The sequence below is a fragment of the Bos javanicus genome, chromosome 13 (assembly GCF_032452875.1).
Source record: "Bos javanicus breed banteng chromosome 13, ARS-OSU_banteng_1.0, whole genome shotgun sequence".
NCBI lineage: Eukaryota > Metazoa > Chordata > Mammalia > Artiodactyla > Bovidae > Bos > Bos javanicus.
This window is the reverse complement of record NC_083880.1, coordinates 70664277-70684113: the sequence shown is the minus strand read 5'-3', so window position 1 is coordinate 70684113 and position 19837 is coordinate 70664277. Positions and strand designations below refer to the sequence as shown.

The 19837-nt window shown below is 51.8% G+C and overlaps 1 protein-coding gene across 5 annotated transcripts in view; it reads left to right on the top strand.

Moving 5' to 3' along the window:
- PTPRT (protein tyrosine phosphatase receptor type T) overlaps positions 1-19837 on the top strand; it is a 594083-nt gene that overhangs the window by 550089 nt on the left and 24157 nt on the right. For 4 of the 5 annotated variants that reach the window (XM_061437619.1, XM_061437621.1, XM_061437620.1 and 1 more), the window contains 7 exons: positions 135-194; positions 1120-1236; positions 3785-3939; positions 6365-6500; positions 8537-8686; positions 12062-12235; positions 15673-15804. In XM_061437619.1, the coding sequence (XP_061293603.1) occupies positions 135-194; positions 1120-1236; positions 3785-3939; positions 6365-6500; positions 8537-8686; positions 12062-12235; positions 15673-15804 (924 nt within the window). The remainder of the gene's footprint in view (positions 1-134; positions 195-1119; positions 1237-3784; positions 3940-6364; positions 6501-8536; positions 8687-12061; positions 12236-15672; positions 15805-19837) is intronic. The other variant, XM_061437623.1, reaches the window with a different exon arrangement.

Here is a 19837-nt window from a genome sequence, read left to right as displayed (position 1 = left end):
CAGTCCTGTAGCAAAAGCGGCCTATTTAACTTTGTTTAATCCAGCATTTCCCAAACTCATTTGACCACAAAACCTGTTTTTGTTTGTTTTTGTTTCTTTTTTTTTTTTTTTTTTTTTTACCTAACACCTATCAGCACCCAGCGGGACACACTGTGGGAAATGCCACTCTGGGCCGCGCGGCGTCCCCTGGAATGGTAATACTTTTGTTCTTTTAAGGGGAAAACCATCTCTTTCTCCTCCCGCGGCATGTGACTCGCAGCCAGGTGTGGGAGTCGCTTGTTCACAGCGCCTGCACCCACGCGCGGGGCAGAGAGCAGTGGCAAATGTCTTCCTTCAGAGCCCAGCACCTGCCTTCCTTTGCCCAGCCACGAGCCTTTCTCCTTAAGGCCCACAAGCCCCACCTCATGTTAACGTCCCTCTCCCAGCCACGTCCGCTTCCACCTCTGCACTAATTCCCACCTTTTATTTTCATCTCTGCTGATATTACTCAGCTGCCCCAGCCTATCACAGAAAGAGGGCTCTGCCAAGGGCAGAAAACTGGCCACGTGACTTTGGACGAGTCACCAAACCTCCCAGTTTGAGTGTGATGCTCACCTGTACCATGGGGAGGGCTTGCCCAGACCTAGTTGATCTCTTAGTGTGATCATGGGTTTGAAAAGTACCAGGAACTCTGCCAAGGAAGGTACCCCATTTATTCCCCACACCTCCGGCTCTTCCAGTAGCCAGCTTGTCCCTGTGCATTTTGCCCCTCCCCAGCCCTCCCTGGCCAGCTGGGAGGGACTCCCTGGTGGCTCAGTTGGTAAGGAATCTGCCTGCAATGCAGGAGACAGGTTCGATCCCTGGTCAGGAAGATCCCCTGGAGAAGGGCATGGCAACCAACTCCAGTATTCTTGCCTGGAAAATCCTATGGATAGAGGAGCCTGGCAGGCTGCAGTCCATGGGATCACAAAGACTCGGACATGACTGAGCAACTTAACAGTTTCACTTGGCCAGCTGGGAGTCCCTTGACTGCAAGTCCACTGAGGTTGCCCTTGAGTTTATTATGACGGGAAGGCCAGATGAGACGGCCGCTCATACTTGGCATCCACTCACTCGTACTGTCCCTGTCCTTTCCTGCAGGTGAAGTGCGTGCGCTACTGGCCCGATGACACGGAGGTCTATGGAGACATTAAAGTCACCCTGATCGAAACAGAGCCCCTGGCGGAGTACGTCATCCGCACCTTCACCGTCCAGAAGGTGAGTGGCCCTGCAGCTGTGCACAGCCTGCCCCCACACCAGCCAGCTTGTTTGCTCATTCAGGACTCGTGGTGACCGAGGGGCTGCTCTGCCCCCATCCTGTACTGGGCACCAGGGGGAGATCAGGAGTCAGCATAGATGTGGACCCTGCTCCAAAGGATCTCACCGCTAGTAGGAAGGACAAATGGAATTCACTAGATTAAGGAATAGAATAAGGACATATAGCAATAAAAGTCACAGAGGAAACATGCCAAGGGGGGAAACACAAATCCACGGGAGGATGAGGTGACCAGAGAGGGCTTCCCAAAAGCAAAGGCATTTAAGCAGACAATGAAGGATGAGAACGAGCCAGCCAAGGGAAGAGCAGGAGGAATATTATCCCAGGCAGGGGGAGACTCATGCAGAGTCTGGAGGGGAAAGAAAATCTTGACATGTGCTTCTCAACTGGGGGTAACTCCGTCCCACCAGTGTCTGGAATCATTTTAGTTGTCAAAACCATAGTTGCCATTTTATAAAAACACCAATATTGATGATCCAAGTGGCCACAGGACTGAGGATGCAAAAGCATTGGGATGTCAATGCTTTGAGAACTGTACACTAAGCCTAACTCCACTGCATATCCACGAGGGTAAACCATCATCCTGGTTTGCCCCAGGACCACCTGGCTGAAGCACTGAAAGTCCCATACCCTGGGAAACCCCTCAGTCCTGGGCAAACTTGACCAAGTCACTTAGTCACTGAATGCCAGCTGCCTGTCGCCTGCTCCCAAGGGGCATGGCTCCTGTACAGCTGAGGGCAACTCTGTGAAGCAGGGGTAACTGTGAGCTGTTCACAGCCAAGGTCAAGGGAGCTGGGGATGGTGCAGTGGCCCAGGAAGGAGTATCTGGGTGGGCACCAGCGCCTTCTACACAGCCTCCTGACTCACCCAACCATACCCATCCTCCACGTAGCAGCTGCCGTGATCCTCCCCAGGTGCCCATCTGGTGATGCCCTTCCCCTTCTGTGCTACCACCTGGGAATCCTTCCCACGGCTCCCCAGTGCCTCTGGGATGAGGTCCGACTATGGCTCCCCAGTGCCTCTAGGATAAAGTCTGGAGGTCTTAAAGTGGAATAAAAAGCCTTTCAGGATCGAACCCCTGCCCCACCTCCCATTCCCTAGGCCCTGCTGCTCATCATTGCCTGTCTTCCACTCTCCTCTGGAGCTGCTCTGGGCTGTTTGTGATTCTGTTCAGGTACTAGGCTCAGTCCTGTCCCTGGGCCTTTGCCCCAACTGCTGCTTCGCCTCGGAATCCCTCCATCTCTTCGCTGTGTATCGCTCAGGCCTCAGTGTATCATAACATTAGGAGGACGGACTGTGGAGCCAGCCAGCCAGGCTTTAGATTGTAACTTTACAGCTTACTGGTTGTGCAACTTTGGACACATTCCTTAACCTTGCTTTAGCCCCACTTCCCTCATCCCTAAAATAGAGATGATGATATGAGGATTAAATGAATGAATACATTGAACTCATCAGAAGAGTAACAGGCACATAGTTGATGCTTCATAAACATCAGCTATATATTTTCACTGTTAATATGTTTCAAGACTCAGGTCAGGCACCCCCTCCTTCAGGAAGCCTTCTCTGATTTCTCCTCTCCCTAATGGGGTTACACACTCCTTTCTGTACTTTAATGGAATTAAAGGTCCACTTTGGGGCCTGTCTCCCCCATTACACCATGCTCTGTTCCAGGGATAGGGACTATGGTTTTATTTCCACCTTCCTAGTGCCTAACACAAGGCTGGGCACAGATAACCCACTCTGACTATCTTGGAAAAATGACAATCAAACACCCTTCCTTTTCAGCACCTCTACTATCTGCAGGAGATTGCTAAGTAGAGAAAGGCGGTTGGGGGGCATTTGTCTGTGGACTAGTTGAGAACCACCCTTTAACCTGAAGCGGGAGAGGAGGAGGAGGATGGGAACGTGAGGCCTCACCGTCCCCATCAGCCAGAGAAGTTCTGCTTTGCTTTGTTTCACATTTTATCATCCCAAATAAGAATCTAGTTCAGAAGAAGTCTGCCTTTCTGACTTTGAAAGTCATGGAGACTGTGGTAGACAAGACTGGAGAACTGAAGAACACCAGTCCTCTGACACCGAAAGGCCTCGTGTTCCCCTGGAAACAGCTTGAACTTGGAGTCAGAGGCTGCCATCTTTCTGAATCTGTTCTGCTGAATACAAGTCCCATAAACATTTATCAAAAGAGGGTCCTGTGGGCAAACAGCATGGGTGTTATCAGAGCCCTTGGGAATTCAGCGCATACGTTAGCGCAGCTCAGGCTCTGAGAAGTCCTGCCGCGGAGCGGTCAGTTTTACTGTATGTACTCCCAAGTTCCCGGATGTGGCAGATGTGGAATCCCTCCAACACCTATTAACCCTCAGAGGGCCTTGTTCTCCCGGACAGCAGGGAGGCTGGATGTGGCTGCTCGTGGCCTCGGGGTTCGCTGTGGGTGCTGGGTAGGGCGGGGAGAGGGGCAGCAGCTGGAGGAACAGAGGCCCGTTCTCTCCTCAGAAAGGCTACCACGAGATCCGGGAGCTCCGGCTCTTCCACTTCACCAGCTGGCCCGACCACGGCGTCCCCTGCTACGCCACCGGCCTCCTGGGCTTTGTCCGCCAGGTCAAGTTCCTCAACCCCCCGGAAGCCGGGCCCATAGTGGTTCACTGCAGGTAAGTGAAAGGCCCCCCAAAGCAGGGGGCCTCTGCCGCTCTGCTGTCTCGGCGAGGGGTGCTCCAGTGGCCTTTATTCTCTGCTGTCTCGGCGAGGGGTGCTCCAGTGGCCTTTATTCTCTGCTGTCTCGGCGAGGGGGTGCTCCAGTGGTCTTTATTCTTTGCTTTAAGTGCACCCTGCCTGTGTCCCCTCTGTCCAGCCCTTTCTGATGAGACCAGGGTCCTGAGGTCTAAACAACCACAGTAATAGTAGCAGTAGCAGCTTGTCATTATTGCTGTTGCCCTGAGGGCACGGCCTTGGCACTGACAGCATCTGCTCCACACGCACTTCATCCACGTCACTTCATTTACTTCTCACCCAACCTTAAGAGGTGGCTGTGGTTATCATTCCCATTTCACAGATGAGAAAACCAAGGCACTGAGAAGGTAGATGTTTCGTTCGGGTCACACAGGTATGAAATGGCAGAACCAGGGTGTTAAACATTTTTCCCCAGATGCTCCCTTTCAGCTCCTTGGTATGGTGGTGGGGTGCCCCCTGGAAGTATGCTTTTCTTCATTTCTGTCATTTTAAAAATCAATTTCTGGCCTACAGGATCCTTCATAGAGAGAAAATGGACAGTGTCAGGTTTTACCTTATTATGGAAAAGGGATATTTTCAGCTCTGACCCAGAAAGTCACATTGGGAATGACAGGCACGTCTTAGAATCCTCCTGGATGGAGATGCAGTGTCGTGTCAAGGGCATCCGGAGTCAGAGGAGGGCAGATGTCCGGACCTGAAGGCCAGCGTGCCTGCTCCCTCTCTCCCAGCGCCACTCTTTTCCAGTGTGACCTTGGGCCCAGTCCATCTTTACAGACCCTGCATGCTCTTAACTGCATGCAGGTTACTTCTGCCCTGACAGTGCCCACGTCACTCAAGGTCTTGAGCCAGATCAAGGAGAGACGCACAGGCTACAGCTGTCTCAGAGCCCCTTTCTCAGGCGGTCTCCTTGTGCCTTTATCACAGCAGCAGAGCGTGAGTCAGAAACCCCATTTCGCAGATGAGGCCACTGAAGATACTGATCACCCTCAGACTCTGAGCATTCTGCGTATCTCTCTGCTTTACATCTCATGACAGTCCAAGGGCAGTAAAATGTTCACCCTCAAAGGTTGGATGGCATCATTGACTCAATGGACATGAATTTGAGCAAGCTCCGGAAGACGGTGAAGGACAGGGAAGCCTGGCTTGCTGCAGTCCATGGGGTCACAAAGAGTCAGACACACCTGGGCGCCTGAACAAGTCCCATATCCCAGAGAGCAGCCAGAGCAGGCATAAGGAAGAGAGGGAGACAGTGGCAAGTGTTTATCAAGCCCTCCTTGCATGATGCCACATGTCTGTGTCTCCATAGCAACCCACCCTGTCACACCTGAGCCGGGTGGTACCCAGTCCCGAGGCTGTCCTGAAGATTAGATGGGTTGGCCAACATATACTTTGTGGGCTTCCCTGATGGCTCCGATGGTAAAAACTCTGCCTACAGTTCAAGAGACCTAGGTTCGATCCCTGGGTTGGGAAGATCCCCTGGAGAAGGAAATGGCTACCCACTCCAGTATACTTGCCTGGAGAATTCCATGGACAGAGGAGCCTGGTGGGCTACAGTCCACGGGGTCGCAAAGAGTCGGACATGACTGAGCAACAAACACACGCTGAGTGATACATTATGTACCTAAGAGAATTCCAGACATACAGTAAGCACTTAAAAATATTACTTTTCTCTGCTTCTCCGTGCTGTCCCCTCCCCAGACTATTAATCCTTCAGGGAAAGAACCATGTCTGACTCATCTCTGCATCACTGCTCCTGAGCCCAGCATCCAGTGCTCAATAAATATTTGTTGACTAGAAGTAGCAACCGTTTATGAGAAATGGCTGTGTAGCCAGGTACAGGGTGAAGCAATTTGCACGTATTGTGCTGTATCAACATAATTTCATGCAATTTACATGGATTGTGCTATTAACGCTATTATTATCAGCCTCGTTCTATGGATGAGGGTATTGAAACCCAGAGAGATTAAGTCATTTACTCAAGGTCACACAGCTAGTAAGTGGTCAAGTCAGGATTTGATCCGAAGGGTCTGACCCCAAATAGTAAGCGCTTAATTGCTGTGTGAAGCTGAAATGAACAGATCAGTTCTCCCAAGCACCCCGTAGGAAGGAGTGTTACGTGTGAGAAAACTAAGGCTCATAGAAACTAGGCAGCTTGTTCAAAAGAGAGAGCCGAGGCTCAGTTTAGTCACTTGCTCAGGATCTCCCACCAACACTGGGATTCTGTCTGAATCCCAGACAGTGCATTCTGTCTGACCTGTGCAGCATACTGCCTGTGTGCAGGGTCCTCGGGGACAGAGCTGGCCCCACCCCAGGGATCCTAACGCAGGCCCCTGTCCTCTCTTGCAGTGCTGGAGCCGGAAGGACCGGCTGCTTCATCGCCATCGACACCATGCTCGACATGGCCGAGAACGAAGGGGTGGTGGACATCTTCAACTGCGTGCGTGAGCTCCGGGCCCAGAGGGTCAACCTGGTGCAGACAGAGGTGAGTCCTGGGGCGGAGGCTGGCCTGGTCACCCACAGCCCTGGCCACCCACAGCCCTGGCCAAGGAGGAGCCAGGGCTGGAGGCATCCTACAGAAAGAGACCTGGGCATGGGAGAAACAGGAGGGGCTGGATACATGGCTGGCTATGGTGAGACCATCACAGAAGCTAGGACAACCCTGCCAGCCTGAGGTCCCCCAGGTCAAGGACTCCCACTAGTGAGGGAGGTGCTGGGGGCCCCATCTCCAAGGGCGTCTAAGCAGTGACTGAATGGCAAGTGTCAGGCATTCTCTGAATAGAGTCCCTGCCTTGGATGAAGGAGGAGAGCGAGAAGGAAAGGACTGGGATTGACTTACTGTGTGCTGAGTATCCTGTGAGGCCGTGCAGGAATGGCTCCGTCGGTAGAGTCAGTGAGTTCCCGAGCCAGGCTCCAAGGACTCCAAGAGAGAGAACACACAACCCCTGCCCACAAGGGAGAGGCAGGCCTCCAGGGGTCCAGATGGAGAGTCCCAGATGTGAGGGACAGGGAAGGGGTTCATCTTTATTGCCAAGCTCCTACTTTGTGCCAGGCATCACCCCAGGTCCTCTGTATTCAGGGTATTATTTAGCTCCTGCTAGTACCCCGATTTTATAGATGAAGAAACTGAGAAATGGTGTTGCCAAAGCTTCACATAGCCACATAGTGGTAGGACTTGGGACCCGGTGACCCCAAGGCCCATGTGCTTTCCCCTGAACCGCACTCCTGGAAGCCCTGGTCTCCCCATCTTCTGGTTCTAATGCAGCTGGAGGTGCCCAGGCAGCACAGCTGGGGCAGACAGCTGCATCCATCATCTGCCTGCCTGAAGAATTCCCCCCACAGCCCTGGGCCTGGCCGGTCACCACTGGCTCTGCAGGCATTCTCCTCACTTACAGGCTGTTAGACCCTAGGACCCTGCTGCGGCCTCCGAGCCAGCTCCCACAGGCCAGGCTGCAGGCTGCTAAAGCCAAGAGGCTGCTTTATCTGTTGCGAGGTTCATGCGTGTGGAAGGCAGTCTGCTGCCTGGCGTTAGATGCATCGTGGTCTTTGCTGTCAGGTAGAGGAGACAGACGTTCTAATAAGAGCATCATGATGCCTCTGGTAAACATTTCATATGAAGAGATGGGCCGAGTCCTACAGAAGAGTCACTCAACAAATGTTTGTTAGGGGCCTGGAAGTAAAAGCACCAGCTTCTGCCTGGTGGGCTTGGAGCAGACTCTCCCGAGGGAATGAGACCTTGAAGGCGTAGAGAAGGGGGATGGTGTCCAGGAGGATTGGAGCAGGTGCAAAGAGCTGGGCTGGCAGAGGGGGGTGACCTGCGCTTCCCGAGCAGAGCCTGAGGCCAAAAGTGGAGCGCCAGTGGTTTAGCTGGGGGCTGATCCCAAGGCTCCCAGGTCAGCGAGTGAGGAAGTGAAAGACGGGCTCGTTAACATTGCAGAAGTATTTTACAAGCTGTTTGACCCTGTGGACAGCTGGAGCCCAGTCGTGCCGGGGGAACTCTGAGATGGTGAGATGGTGAGGAGCAGCTCTTCAGGTCTCCCACCCAAGAGACAGGGAATGCAGGCGTTCACCCCCAAGTCTCCACCTGGCATTGCTTGAGGCCTCCTTCCCAGGGCAGGAACTGTTCAGGTCTGCTGGCTTGCCCTGCACGCACAGCCCAGGCGTGCCCTCCAGGGCCAGAAATAAAGGCCCTCGGCATGAACCTTGGAGGATTTGCAGTGAGTGGCCTTCAACAGGGAGAGGTGAAAGGGTGGGCCACGGGCTGGACACAATTAGCCCCTTTCCAGAAGTTTCTAATTTTACACAGGCACTCTTACACAGGGAGCAAAACTCAGCAGAGCTCAGAGAGCTACCAAGAAACACAGCTACTTGGCCCTTTAGGTCGTAGGGTAGAAAACAGTGATTCTGGAGCACCCCAGTGAATCACGCCCACCCTTGAGAGGCGCAGGGTGGACTACGGACAGCAAGCTCCAGGCCCTGCTTCTCCCCCAGTACCCTGACTCTGCCCGCTCCACCTGGCAGGAACAGTATGTGTTCGTGCACGACGCCATCCTGGAAGCGTGTCTCTGTGGCAACACGGCCATCCCGGTGTGCGAGTTCCGCTCCCTCTACTACAACATCAGCAGGCTGGACCCCCAGACCAACTCCAGCCAGATCAAAGACGAATTTCAGGTATGAGCACATCCCAGGCTCCGTGACCCAGCCAGCTTCAGTGCCACTGAGCACAGTCCCGGGACTTTCCTTGCAGGAACGGCTGTGTCTGTATCCTTCCCGTGTCTGCAGCTGAGAAGGAATTTCAGAACAGAAAATGCACAGCCATGAGCAACTACTCCCCGGCTGGTCACTCAGTGACTGCTGACACCTGGTTATTGTTTTCTTTCTTTTTTTTAATTTTTTTTTTAAATTTTATTTTATTTTTAAACTTTACAATATTGTATTAGTTTTGCCAAATATCGAAATGAATCCGCCACAGGTATACCTGTGTTCCCCATCCTGAACCCTCCTCCCTCCTCCCTCCCCATACCCTCCCTCTGGGTCGTCCCAGTGCACCAGCCCAAGCATCCAGTATCCTGCATCGAACCTGGACTGGCGACTCGTTTCATACATGATATTATACATGTTTCAATGCCATTCTCCCAAATCTCCCCACCCTCTCCCTCTCCCACAGAGTCCATAAGACTGATCTATACATCAGTGTCTCTTTTGCTATCTCGTACACAGGGTTATTGTTACCATCTTTCTAAATTCCATATATATGCGTTAGTATACTGTATTGGTGTTTTTCTTTCTGGCTTACTTCACTCTGTATAATAGGTTCCAGTTTCATCCATCTCATTAGAACTGATTCAAATGTATTCTTTTTAATGGCTGAGTAATACTCCATTGTGTATATGTACCACAGCTTGCTTATCCATTCATCTGCTGATGGGCATCTAGGTTGCTTCCATGCCCTGGCTATTATAAACAGTGCTGCGATGAGCATTGGGGTACACGTGTCTCTTTCCCTTCTGGTTTCCTCAGTGTGTATGCCCAGCAGTGGGATTGCTGGATCATAAGGCAGTTCTATTTCCAGTTTTTTAAGGAATCTCCACACTGTTCTCCATAGTGGCTGTACTAGTTTGCATTCCCACCAACAGTGGAAGAGGGTTCCCTTTTCTCCACACCCTCTCCAGCATTTATTGCTTATAGACTTTTGGATAGCAGCCATTCTGACTGGCGTGAAATGGTACCTCATAGTGGTTTTGATTTGCATTTCTCTGATAATGAGTGATGTTGAGCATCTTTTCATGTGTTTGTTAGCCATCTGTATGTCTTCTTTGGAGAAATGTCTATTTAGTTCTTTGGCCCATTTTTTGATTGGGTCATTTATTTTTCTGGAGTTGAGCTATAGGAGTTGCTTGTATATTTTTGAGATTAGTTGTTTGTCAGTTGCTTCATTTGCTATTATTTTCTCCCATTCTGAAGGCTGCCTTTTCACCTTGCTAATAGTTTCCTTTGATGTGCAGAAGCTTTTAAGTTTAATTAGGTCCCATTTGTTTATTTTTGCTTTTATTTCCAATATTCTGGGAGGTGGGTCATAGAGGATCCTGCTGTGATGTATGTCAGAGAGTGTTTTGCCTGTGTTCTCCTCTAGGAGTTTTATAGTTTCTGGTCTTACGTTGAGATCTTTAATCCATTTTGAGTTTATTTTTGTGTAAGGTGTTTGTGTAAAGTGTTCTAGTTTCATTCTTTTACAAGTGGTTGACCAGTTTTCCCAGCACCACTTGTTAAAGAGATTGTCTTTAATCCATTGTATATTCTTGCCTCCTTTGTCAAAGATAATGTGTCCATATGTGTGTGGATTTATCTCTGGGCTTTCTATTTTGTTCCATTGATCAATATTTCTGTCTTTGTGCCAGCAACAGAAAGAATAAAATACTTAGGAATATATCTACCTAAAGAAACTAAAGACCTATATATAGAAAACTATAAAACACTGGTGAAAGAAATCAAAGAGGACACTAATAGATGGAGAAATATACCATGTTCATGGATTGGAAGAATCAATATAGTGAAAATGAGTATACTACCCAAAACAATTTATAGATTCAATGCAATCCCTATCAAGCTACCAACGGTATTTTTCACAGAGCTAGAACAAATAATTTCACAATTTGTATGGAAATACAAAAAAACCTCAAATAGCCAAAGCTATCTTGAGAAAGAAGAATGGAACTAGAGGAATCAACCTACCTGACTTCAGGCTCTATTACAAAGCCACAGTTATCTTTTTTTTTTTTTAATTAAAAAACACTGTGTTCTGGAACTAAGGTCTTACTTAGTTCTAGTCCAGGTTGTGGGTGGAGACACACAGGTGTGAATTTCATGCTCTTTCATCCCTGGAAGGACTCAGGTTGTCTCAATGTTTCTGTACAATTGGAACATGTCCTCGATCCTCACAATTCAAAAGTGGAGTCTCGAGACGAGTGGCATCAGCTTCACCTGGGAGCTTGTTAGAGACGCAGAATCTTGGGTCCCATCCGGCCCAACCAAACGAGAGTCTGTGATTTAACATGCCTCCAGGTGACTCAGATGCACATCAGACTTTGCAAAGCATCACCTGAGGGCACAGCTCAGGCAGAGCAGATGCCCCTTGGAGCCCAGGATGGTGGCAGCTTCGGTCTGGAGGCCTGGATTTGAATCACTGAGTGAGGCAAAACCAGAGCCCAGCCCATTGTCCTGAGGTCAGTGTCAGGGTCGTGTCTGGGCAACAGGAGCTGAGAACAGGCAGGGGGAACAGGGACACTTCAGGACTAAAGGGGCCAACGCGGGTCCCTGGTTCCGTGGGCAGACACCCCAGCCAGGCCAATGTCTAGTGCTACTTCCAACAGGTAGACTCGGTTGATTCCAAGTAGAGACTGAGCACTGAGGGGGGAACAGGGGAGCACTCAGAGCCCCGATGTTCACAGAGCATCTAGTCTGTTGGTTGAGGCTGTTCAGTTCTGGTCCCACACTTGCTGGACTTACTCTGCCAAACACAAGCCCTGAAATTTTGTACACATGCTGGAGCTCTCTCCCAGGGGGTCCCTCACCCATCCTGGGCAACTCATCTAAGCATCCTTCCATTCTCACACATTCTGTCTTAGGGGCATGCTGGCAAAATCCCTCCCCTCAGTCTGTGACACTTCAAGTGAGGCTTAAAAGTCATTACGGGATTCCCTACCCCCATGCCCCGCCTTGTGACCTCTGTTTCACGCAGGATGGCTGAGAGGAGTAACTTAGGTCAAATGATGGGCAGGTGTTCAGAGACTGGGTCTGAGCCCCCACGAGGGTATGCCATCCCTGTAATTTTGGCCCTGCAGAGGCGTCCCCCAGACCCTGGCAGAGGCTCTCAGCCCCAGGGCCCGGATCAGCCAGCAGGAGATGACAGCATCACCACAGACGAGAACAGTTCTGGGAAAGGGTCTGGAGGGCAGGCTTGGAGGATTGATGGAGGGAGGTCAGGCTGAGTTTGTTCAAGGGAGACTGTCTACGCCACGCCTGCCGATCTGCCTCTGCACCCCTCAGACCCTCAACATCGTGACTCCTCGCGTCCGGCCCGAGGACTGCAGCATCGGACTGCTGCCCCGGAACCATGATAAGAATCGGAGCATGGACGTCCTGCCTCTGGACCGCTGTCTGCCCTTCCTCATCTCGGTGGATGGAGAATCCAGCAACTACATCAACGCCGCACTGATGGACGTAAGCTGAGCCCTGCCGGGGAAAGCTCCTGGCTGCATTCCCGGGAAAAGCTTCTTCCCGAGGGGGAGGCCACTGCAGCCTGGGAGGATGGGCCCTGACTCCCCCTCTACTCCCCGCCCCGACTCCAGTCAGCCTCTCCCTCTGATCTCGTTGGTCCCAAAGACATTTCTCCCCCTGAAGGCTCTGGTACAAACCTGTATCTAAGCACTGTGCTTTTAATTGCTTTGTATTTATAAAGATCCTGGAAAGAATAGATCAAAAGCTTAAAGTGAGTCCCATGACATTACAGTGAGGCTACAGACCTGACCAGTCCCCCTTCCTGCTACCTACAAGCTGAGTGTCAGCCTGAAGTTCAGTCCAAGAAACATTCTGCATGCCAGCCAGGTTCCTACTGTTCTGTTAGCGGCCCTGCCTCCTGCTTTCTCAGCGTCAAGTCCCAGAAGGCCTGGTTTGGGATGAGGGGTCGTGTTCCCGCCCGAGAGGGTCCGTGCTCCTGACTCGAACACACCTCTCTGGGGTCCTCCAGCTACTTCCGGCTGTCACCCCTCCAGTTCTGGGTGTACAGATGTTTGTAGCAGGAAGGAAGCGTGTATCATCTGGTCTTGTCCACACACTTTCCAGCAAAGGAAACTGAGGCCAGAGAGAGAGAGACTTGCTCAAAGACTCCCAGAGCACTAGTCACAAAGCCGGAACCTAAGACTCCTATCTTACATTTTAGAATTTATTCCTTGAGCCTCCCCTCAGTTTGCTTGATCCAGAAAGACACAGACATCTCGCCTCCCAAGATTGCAGACCAAGAACAACATAAGCCTTCCAGGCCCTTCTCCCCATCTATGCCTGAAATCAAGTCCATCCAGCCCACATGAACCTCCATCTTACTTAGAACAGGAAGGAACATGGGGTACTTTCTCCTGAGGTCAAGGCCAACCAACTCTCTGACCCCCTGATTCTCTGGAACTTTCTCCCCAAGCATCCTAAGTGTTGGAAGCAGAGGGATGACTAGAAGTCAGTGCCTATCTCAGCTCTGGGGGGCCTTCCCTGGCCTGTGCCCATAGGGTGCCCAAGTCCTCCATGGAAACATGGCTCTGGGTCCAGAAGCAAGGAGTCTTGCTTTCTTGATCAGTAAAACGGATGGATGTGGAGGGAAGACCTCTGGCTTTAGCTTGGAGTCTTCTGAGATCAGTTATGTGTGTGTGTGTGTGTGTGTGTCTGTGTGTGTGTCTGTGTGTGCATGTGCGTGCGTGCGCGTGTGCAGATGTGTGTGTATATGTGGTGAGAGATGGGGTCTGGGGTGCACCCACACTTCTGAGCTCTTCCCAGCTTTGTCTCCCACTTGTCCCAACTCCCCCTCCCTGCCTTCCTCTTCCAAGGATCAAGCACGCTCCTGGCCTCTGCTTAGGAGGTTAGATGCCGCCCAGAGTCAAATGCCTTCTGCCAGGCTCTGATGCTGATTGTATTCTCTTTGCCCACAGGGCATTTCTCTTGTGAGCCATCACTGGGGTCTTTGCCTTTCTTACAGGAAAAAAAAAAGTCCTTATCTGTATTCCAGCACAGTCTGTGCATTATCTGGTAACCATGGCAGCTTTGCTCCTAGCAGAAAAATATGAAGTCCTCTGGGTTAATTTTTAATGTTTCCCCTGGTAAAGGATGATGTTATCCATGAAATGGATTGCTGGCTGATCCCCGAAACCCGGCAGGAGCACGGATCTCGAACATATTTTCAGATAAGGCTTTGTCAGGCGTGCTGGCCTAATAGAGCGTTTATCACAGAGACAGGGAGAAAGGAAAAGAAAACCAGCATTCACTGAGTGTTGGGCAGCACGTCAGACCCTGGATGTAGACTGTCTCGTCCTGTATCTGGGTATGATTGTCCCCGTTTTTCCAGAAGAGGTAGTGAAGGTCGGAGAATTTCCATGACTCTCTGCAGGTCAGCTGGCTCAGAAAGGGTGGAGCCAGGGGTCTGAACCCCAAGACTTTCGACTCTCAAAGCCTAGATTCTTTCTCATGTCTCGAAACGTCTGCAGACCAGCTGTCTGCAGCTGGAGCCTGGCTTTGGGGGAAACTCCGTATTCATTTCTCCTAGATTCAGTTCTCCTAGACCCACTGGTAGGAGAAGGCCCTTGGGGACAAGACCCCACAGTGCGTCTATGGCATCCACAGCTTCAAGGCATTTCTTTGCTCCCAGGAGACGACAGAACAATAGAAAATGCTCTAAGTGTCCTATGTAGCAGAGGTTTTTGCCAGAGATTTTTTCCTGGTTGCAGTGTGCAAACTCTTTCCCTCACCATCCTCCTGCTGGTTTGTAACTCCACAGAAAACAGGCACAGACCATGGTTCAAGATAGCTTGCTGAGAATGTGGGTTACTTCTCAGATTCTACAAACCATTAACCAAGCAGAGACACTCCCCAATCTTTTCAGACACCTTCTTACAGATACTGCAATGACTAGCACCCAGGTAACGCTTCAGATGTAGTCCAGACTCACCCAGTCCGTTTTCTCTGGGCCTCGGCTCCCCAGCTGTAACCCAGGACCGTTTATTCAGTTGTTTCTGGACCTGTACTGGGCATCCATTGTGTTGGCCTCGATACTGAAGCCAAGGATGGAGAACCGAGTGAGGGATGTTCCCGCCCGCCGGCGGCTCATAGCTGGCTCATTGCTGCTCTTTTCATCTGCATATCTGTTCAGCCTGCACCACAGTCATGCCTCTGGAGTTATGAATCCCATCTTCCAGTTGAAGAACCTGAGATCTGGAGCGATCTAATAGCTTGCCAGTGCACAGCACTGATTTTAAAAAGTCACTCTCTAAATGCGCGTGAATGAATGAATGGCTGGCCGGATAAATGTATGAATGGGTGGTTTATAATGTGCAACTGGCAAAGCTGGGTTTGAACCTGGTCTGCCTGATTCTAAAACCTGGGCACTTTCACCGCCCCATTGGCTCACAGAACACCATGCCCACCTTCTGCCAGGCCACCTCAGCCCTCATTCAAGCCTTGGGCAGAAGTGAGCCTCTTGAACCATAAGCCCCTTCAGGAGGCTCTCTGGACTGAGCCACGGTCCCCTCCAGCACTGTGGGCACAGGGGCACAAAATATCCCTTTTATCCCAGGAAGTGTCTTGGCCAGCAGAGCAAATATGCATCCAGGATCTTTCATATTGTAATGTTGATTCTTTGCTGAGCTCCAAGACATAAATAATTTATTTGGAAAATCCCCCTCCCAAGTGACACCTTGCCAATGAAATGTCTGAGTTGGGAAGAGAATGAGTTCATTACGAGAAGGTCCCCTTTGCCACCAGGGCACCCAGAGATAAGAACAGGCGGGGGCTTTGTGTCATCTCTCTGGCAGACTCAGGGGCCTCTGGCAGCCTCCTGGGCCACCTTCTTGTCAGAACATTGCTGAAGGGTGTATATTTCACGAGGCCTGTGTCCTTTTCAGAGCCACAAGCAGCCTGCCGCCTTCGTGGTCACACAACACCCTCTCCCCAACACCGTGGCAGACTTCTGGAGGCTGGTGTTCGATTATAACTGCTCCTCTGTGGTGATGCTGAATGAGCTGGATACTGCCCAGGTAAGAGAACGCCTGGCCCGGCCTGGCCCTGGGTGCTCAGGTGTGTTAGGGCAGCCGCGCCCAAGGATCGGAGGGACAGCCCTCTGCTGCCTCTGCCCAACCCAGGTGCCCCTCCAGTGGGCACTGTCTGGCAGGGAGCACCAAGCCAGTCTGCTCAACTTCTGGTAGATGCAGGGGGATCCCCTGCCAGGCCCCCCATTTCCAGCAGTGACTCCCCCTGCCTATGGGCTTTATCCAGCCCCCAAGCTTCCCAGGACCAGACTCTGTTGCTCCACCCTCCCCGGCGCTGGTTAGAGCCTTGCTCCAAATCACGTAGAGCACGCAGAGAAAGCTACCCCCTCCCCCAGCTCTGAGCACCTCCAGGGCTGCAGACTAGCTGACTCCTGGCCGCACTCAACCACTCCCCTGCTCTCTGATGCGGCCTGACAGAGCCTGGGGCCTGAACCATGGACCCTTTACCCCGATCACCCCACCGAGGCCTGGCTTTGTCCTGGGTGAGCCTTGTGTCCCAGCAGCCTCCGTGTCTTAGCTCCCCTGCGTGTGTCAGCTGCGAGCACAGTGTGCCTCCAGCACATATCTGTACTTGGGACGTCAGGCACGGGTTGTGGGGCAGCTTCTGGGGCTCACACCCCAATGGCAGGGCAGCCATTTCTGGGTGGAGGTGGTGATGGCCTTTGAGGGTTTTCAAAAGCAATCCCATCCCCTTACTCTTGTCTCAAAAGAGCCCAGAGTAACTCAGAGGGCTCCCTATGAGCACTCGCCTTGGGCAGGCCTGGTGTGGGGAGAGGGAAAAAATGGGCCTGTGCTGTGGTCTCAGCCCTCCAGGAGCTCACAGTCCCGCTGCAGAGACAGATGAGCAAACTGTCCTCACCTCGTGTGGCAGCAATCTAATAGAGGTCAGCCGCCTAGTGCCTTGCTGGCCGGGAACAAGGAGCAATTAATTCTGCCCAGAGGGTGAGGGAAGACTTCAGAAGGAAGGTGACTTTGGCCTTGAAGAAGGCAGCAGAGATCCGGCGTGTGGGGGATGAAGTCGCCAGGAAAGGGTGTTCCTAGCGGCGGGACAGCAAGGGCAAAGGCCTGGTGGGGTCACCGTGTCCACCTGTCTGCAGGACGGCTTCGGGGGCAGCGTAGCAGGGCAGGGGGGTATGTCAGGAGGAGACGAGGGTGGTGATGCTGAAAAATAGAGCCAGGCCAGCTTGCAGAAGGCTGCCCTTGCGGTGGGTGTCTTGGCCTGCAGCATGGTAAACATCAGACTATTACTCCATAAGCAATAGCATCCTTTCTGAGAATGGAAGTTTTCATGCACGCCCAACCTTAGAAACAGGTACGACCCAGTGAAGCAGGGGTGGGGTCTGGAGCTCCACCCACACCAGTCTTTGGGCTTCCTGATGCCCAATCAGGAACGTTGGCCACGCTGGCGCTTTTGTGGAGCCCCTGGTATGCCTTGGAGCACAAGTGGAAAGTCCTTGCTGTGCAGGGAGGAGAGACACTGCAGAGTTTAACCAGGCATAGGGTGGAGGCAGAACTTCTTGTTAGAAAACAGGACCTGGGGAAAACCTGGAGACCAGGAGACTGAGGAGGGGATGGTTGTAAATGTGCAGAAGATGCAGGGGTTGACCTGAACTGAGGAAGTGGCTGGGAGGAGGCAGGAGAATTAGGGTTGGACGTGGAGAGGTTTCCAGGGTTGAGGTCTACAGGTCTGGGGAGCTGTTGGTGAGAGAGAGCCATGAGAAGTCATGGTGGTGACGGGGGTTCTAGCGTGGGCCTCAAGCCTCTTGGATGAGACTGGCCAAGATGGGGAAGCTGGGGAGGGTGGGAGAGGCAGCAGGAAGCTTGGGGAGACCCGGAGGGAAGCTGATTACAACTTGAACAGCTCAGAAGTTAGGGGTGTCAATCATCCATGCAGTCAAAAATTCACTTACAATTTATAGTCAGTCCTCCAAGAACAGGGTTCCTCTGTGATGCAGCTCCTCCATCTTCACGGTTACTCCAAATCCATGGTTACTCTGTATCCGAGGTTCCTCCATATCCGCTATTCCGCATCCCGTGGATTCAACCAACTGTGGATCCTTTCTGTGTGTGCTCAGTCGGGTCTGACTCTGGGACCCTATGGACTGTAGATCCTGTAGCACCATATTATTTACTGTTGAAAAAAAAACTGCATAAAAATGGACCTGTGCCGTTTAGACCCGTGTTGCTCAAGGGTCAACTGTAGGAGGGGACAGAGTTGAGCACAACTTGGGATGTGCACGTAGGAGTCGTTCCTTCAGGACAGCATCCATTTGTTCCGTCCACATCTGTCGAGGAGCTGCTATTTGCCAGAAGCTATTCTCAGTGCTTGGATTAACATGACAGAGAAAGCAAAACAGAAAATGTCCATCTCTTGTGCAACTTGTATTCTAAAGCAGGGGAATAAATAGCAAGCACTCTGTAACGGCCTTAATTATATGTTAAAGGTAACAAGTGTGTGGAAAAAGAAAGATAAGAGGGCAGGGATGAGGCTGGTCTGGGGCACGGGCCACACCTGTAATTGTGTGATGAAGGTGGGCTGCATTGAGGAGGTCACAGCTGAGCACAGAGCTCGAGGAGGTACAAGAATGTACCCCCATGCCCATCTCAGGGAAGAGCACCCCAAGCAGGGGGACGACCCACACCAGGGGTGTACGATGGAGGGGCAGACGAGGCCACTGCGCCTGGGGCAGCGCAGCAGCCGGCAGCAGAGACACAGCAGGGCCAGGTCCTGGGGGCCTTGGCGGGCTGGGGCCACAGGAAGGATTTGTATGTTTACTCTGAGAGAAATGGGAAGCCATCAACAGGTCCTGCGCGGAGGAGGGACTTGAAAAAGTAATTTGACTTTTTAACACAGCTTCCCTGTGGCTACTGTGGTGAAAGTTGCCAGAAAGGGGGAGGGTGGCTGCTAAGAGTGGAAGCAGAGGACAGGAGGCCCCTGCAGTCCACCAGGGGAGAGGTGATGCTGGCTTGAGCCTGGGTGGTAGCAGCGGAGTGGATTCTGGGTATATCCTGAACGTAAGCCCAACAAAATATCCTGCTGGATTGAATAGGGAATGTGAGAGAAAGAGAGAGGGGAAGCAAGGATGACGCCACAGTTTAGGACCCAAACAATGGAAGGTCTGGATCTGAAATAAGCACGAAATATGACAGACTGCCATAGAACAAAGACCCCTGCAGAGTTCCAGAGTCAGAAGGTATCACCACCCTATCCCTTTGCCTAAAAAAGTAACACATGAACCCATGAAAGCATGAGGGAAGCAGAGCCCTTCTTCCAACACTTCTTTTTGCAAAACCAGAGGCCAGGCACAGAGGAGGAGTTTCAAAGCACCTCACTTAGGGATATTTAAGAGAACAAGAGGGGCGAGGCCACTGGCTCTAGGACCCCCTTGTTCAAGGGCGGCTCTCAAGTGAATGAAGATCTTTCAGCCCCAGCTGTTGGTGCAGGCTTTGAGAGCCGAGTCTCTAAATGCACAGACATCAGGCTCAGAAGTGCCCTGAGGTTGGCTGCCATATGCAGCTGGCAAGCTTCCCCTGAAATCAGCAGATGAATGGAGCACTTATTGATATAAATATCATCACCACAACAGCTGGGCGCCTTGCGAAAATAAACAATGACACAGCGTGAGCGTCAGAAAAGCCACCCTCAGCACCTGGCGGGGCGGTGCTTTGAAGTGGCATCCACGTTTGTCGCCAGCGTGCCCATGTCGAGGCAGCCCATGGTGGCTCTGGCCAGTCCTGCAACAAGGACAGGTCTGCCACGGGTCCCGAGCATTGTTAGATCGCTCCCAAGAGGATCAGTGCCACATCTTGAGGTTTGACTGGAGACCAACTGGTAAGGGCATGTGTTGCTGACTCTCTGTAATTTGTAGCAAAATAAGGTAGCACAGAGGATGAGATTCCCGAGTGCTTTATTTTCTTGCACCACTGGTCAAATCTGTCTGCTTCCGCTCAGAATCCTATACCAAGGCATTCAGCCAGCCACCCCCAGCCACAGGTGTCTTTCCATTCTCCATAGTGGCTG